Source organism: Xyrauchen texanus, chromosome 11 (assembly GCF_025860055.1).
Source record: "Xyrauchen texanus isolate HMW12.3.18 chromosome 11, RBS_HiC_50CHRs, whole genome shotgun sequence".
NCBI classification, from domain to species: domain Eukaryota; kingdom Metazoa; phylum Chordata; class Actinopteri; order Cypriniformes; family Catostomidae; genus Xyrauchen; species Xyrauchen texanus.
The window spans coordinates 4,695,880-4,699,982 of NC_068286.1; the positions used below are offsets into that span (position 1 = coordinate 4,695,880).

Genomic DNA, 4,103 nt, shown 5'->3' on the forward strand with positions numbered 1-4,103 from the left:
CCGTTTTAGATGTTTCCAAAATTTGATGGCTCGTTTCTCAATGTGGATTAGTAGAGGGTATTGGCCTAATTCTGCCCTGCATGCATTGTTCGGTGTGTTCCTCTGTACTCTCACTCTCTATCTCTCTCTCTCACACACACACTCTCTCTCTCTCTCTCTCTCTCTCTCACACACACACACACTCTATCTCTCTCTCTCACACACACACACACACACTCTCTCTCTCACACACACACTCTCTCTCACACACACACACACACACACACACTCTCTCTCTCTCTCTCTCTCACACACACACACACACACACACACACACACACACTCTCTCTCTCTCTGTCTCTCACACACACTCTCTCTCTCACTCTCTCTCTATGTTTATAGGTCCTCTGGTGTTCACTGCTGTGTGTCTGACTGTGACTCTGATAATATTTGGACTGGTTCTCAGTGTATGGAAAAGACAAAAGAGAATGTCATATAGTTCCAGTGGTATGTGAAAATGCACTATTTAAACATATCATATAATATGTTTATAGTATATGTACAAAGTGTTTCTCTTGCAACAGTCCGAGATCCTGCTGATGCTGAAATCAGAGACACCACATGCAGCACACAGGTAATAGACACAGATAATAATAACCCAATCACTCTCAGAGCATGTGTATAAACTGTTTATCTGGCTAATATGATTGTGAGAAGTGACAACAGGACTGAGTAATGCTCACTGACATCATGTTATTCTTATGAGGGAACGCAGGAACACTGTGCCCTCTAGTGGACGTTTGTGTAGTACATGATCTCTATTACTGATGGGGCATTGTGAATTAAGTTTAGGTGCATAGTTAAGTAAAACCCAAGATATTTGATCATATGTAATATGTCTAGTCATTGAATTGCTGCTGTTGTGTTGATTTTACAGACTACTGCTGTGTATGAGGAGATCACAGACACTCAACAGCAGACTGAACCACACATAATGGGCACCATGTGTTTGACTGTAAATACAAGTCCTGCCGCCAATCAGATTCAAGAACCTCCATTATACTCCACCCTTTCCTTTTAACCAGAATCCTATAGCACCAAACAATCTCCAAACTCCAGCACTGATGGAGCACCTTCTGTTACATATACACCCATTTACGTGAACTGAAAGCAAGTATTTGATCAGAAGACAGTAACATTGTAGCAGGTGACATGTAGAGATTAAAGTGGTGAGCAAGTAGGAGAAGTTAGGGATGGCAGAATGACTAGTATGGACAGCATGTTTGTTACCAGTCGGAGTTTGGGATCCTAACCCTTGAAAATGGTTGCAAGAATTGAATGTTTTGGAACATTGAGTCTGATATAAAAATGATGTGTCTGACTTTGCTTTGTTTTTAAGGGGGTGGGTATTGCTTCAAGGTACAACTGTGAGAGCAAACTTTGGTATTCATCTGCCCTCGCAAAATTGTAGCTGTATTGGGGCTAAAAGCTCTGGGATGGCAGACTAGTTATATCAAGCTTGTAAGAATTATCTCGATATCTGGTGGCATCCTGTTCTCTTTTACATTAAAGCTTCTGTTGTTGGGGAGTCACATGATGCTATGCAAGGGTTGTTCGCTTACCCTATACATGTAAGCCATTTACCCACTACATGTTTAAAGACGAGCTATGCTCAAACTTTGCTACAATTATTCTTTTAAGTAATTTTAACTAGTGAGAAATGTAAGCGCAGCGTAGTTCAAGCGGGAAGACTAGCAGCTGTACATCATCGCACCACTAGCTAGGTAACTCCCAGCCAATCACTTGTCAGCCATTGCTTTATAAGTGTGCTCACAATCTATCACATTACTGTTTCAGTAGTCTAACACAGCAACCTCCACCACCCCACTGCCACCAGTTGAGCCCCATCCTGCACAGGGGTAGGCTCCTCACCCCTGCCTCCTATCTCCGGCAGGATATGGCAGTTCCAAGTAAAATGTCTTCGGACTGCCGAGACGGGGCTTACGCCAAAGAGAGACATTACTTTTCTGTTTTATATTCATCAAATAAAAGTCATCTTAAATTTCACTCAAGTTTGTGAGTCTTCCTGATAGAACTGTAATAGTTCTTTGTTAAACTGTGATGGGAGGGCAGGATGTCGAAAAATTTGAAATCGTCAGCCTGTGGGGACATTAAAAACGTCTTACGCACTCTCATGTCAGATGGCTCACAGTATCAAGATGTTGGTCAGGATATCTTGAACATTATTGCAGCACTGACGAAAATCTTGACTGACATGGAGGGTCTCGTAGAAATATGTTGAGCGATCACATTTATGGAGGCGAAACTTTCCACCCTTATCACAAGAATGGACGATGTTGAAAATGGGGCCGAGTTTCTGGAGCCGTCCGAAAGAGAGCTACAGGCTAACAAGAGGCCACTGTGCTCTTGGGACCCTTCAGTGCAGCCGAAATGTTTCTGTACCCTTCCCCAGATCTGTCTCGACACAATCCCGTCTCTGAGCTCTGCAGGCAGTTCCTTTGACCTCATGGCTTGTTTTTTGCTCTGATATGCATTTTCAGCTGTGAGACCTTTTATAGACAGGTGTGTGCCTTTCCAAATCATGTCCAATCAATTGAATTGGCCACAGGTGACTCCAATCAAAGTGTAGAAACATCTCAAAGATGATCCAGAGGAATGGGACGCACCTGAGCTAAATTTCAAGTGTCATAGCAAAGGGTCTGAGTACTTATGTCAATGTGATATTTCAGTTTTTCCTTTTTAATTCATTTTATCAAAAAGTTATCAACAATTTGGTTTTTGCTTTGTCATCATGGGGTATGGAGTGTAGATTGATGTGAAAAAATATATATTTAAAGCATTTTAGCATAAGGCTGCAACATAACAAAATGGGAATGTCTGAATAATTTCTGTTTTTCCAAAATCGTATCACTTTGTCAATTACAAGCTGTCGGTAAAGCAAGTTTATTTTATTATCGAATTATACATGATAAACAATAATTAAAAGTTAAGTGCGACAGTAAGTTATCTGAAAGTTTCACTGCATGAGTGAGTCCAATTTAAACTGATAACTCGCTTACGATTTTGAGAATGACCTGTGAATCTTTTAAATGGAAGTAGTTAAAAAGAATTGGCTCAAGACAGGGGGCCTAGGTAGCTCAGCGTGTAAAGATGCTGACTACCACCCCTGGACTCGTGAGATCGAATCCAGGGTGTGCTGAGTGACTCCAGCCAGTTTGCATTCAAACCGAATTTGGTCAACCAAATTGTCCTGGTTGCATGGGAGGGTAGAGTCACATGGGATAACCTCCTCGTGGTCGCTATAATGCGGTTCGCTGTCGGTGGGGTGCATGGTGAGTTGTGCGTGAATACCGCGGAGAGTGGCGTGAAGCCTCCACATGCGCCTTGTCTCCGTGGTAATGCACTCAACAAGCCACTGAATATGATATCAGAAGCACATAATCACCCTGAGATTGTACTGGAAATACGTAGGTCAGGTGCCGTGTATAGAGTCCATTGAATTGTCTCCACTGACAACCCAACCTGATCCACACGTTGGAGTTCCAATGCCAACACATTGAGCTCATGCACAAGTTTGAGTCTGACTTGGGACATTTGCCAATTTGACAAAAAGAAAGTAAAATTGAACATGTGGCCATGGGTAACTGAGAGAAGGGGGAAGAAAATGATTTATTAAACATACATATCATATTTCCATACCACTGAACTACAGGCAGCATACGATATTCTCTGGCCCAGGATTACGACAGCAGCAACAATCACAATTCTGGTCCGGTATAGAAAGTGAAAGTCTACTCAAATCAAAAGTTAAACAAAAGGAAGTGGTCTTTAGGTTCTGCATTTGAGTGAGTGTGGGTGTCCAGAAACTACATGCAAGATTAGGTTTGAGCACTGAGAACAAGCATACATTTACTACTGAGCATGCTAGTATAACATACCTCACCAGTCACTATTAGAGCTTTAAAAGATTGCTGAATTTGACAGAGTCAAGACTATTGGAACTGGACTTGAGCGATAATAAGAGGATTTCAGCTCAAAATGAAGTTCTTCTGTATCCTCTGGCTCTGTATGTTTCTGTCAGGTCAGTTCTCTCTATATTAAAA

The 4,103-nt window shown here is 41.8% G+C and overlaps 1 protein-coding gene across 1 annotated transcript in view; it reads left to right on the forward strand.

Annotated features, from left to right (window-relative positions):
• The window catches only part of LOC127651879 (uncharacterized), a 9,983-nt gene extending 7,994 nt beyond the window's left edge, over nt 1-1,989 (forward strand). Inside the window, exons 4-6 of the mRNA XM_052137918.1 lie at nt 382-486; nt 564-613; nt 917-1,989. Coding sequence (XP_051993878.1) covers nt 382-486; nt 564-613; nt 917-1,060 — 299 coding nt within the window. The 3' untranslated portion in view covers nt 1,061-1,989. The remainder of the gene's footprint in view (nt 1-381; nt 487-563; nt 614-916) is intronic.
• The last annotated feature ends 2,114 nt before the right edge of the window (nt 1,990-4,103 follow it).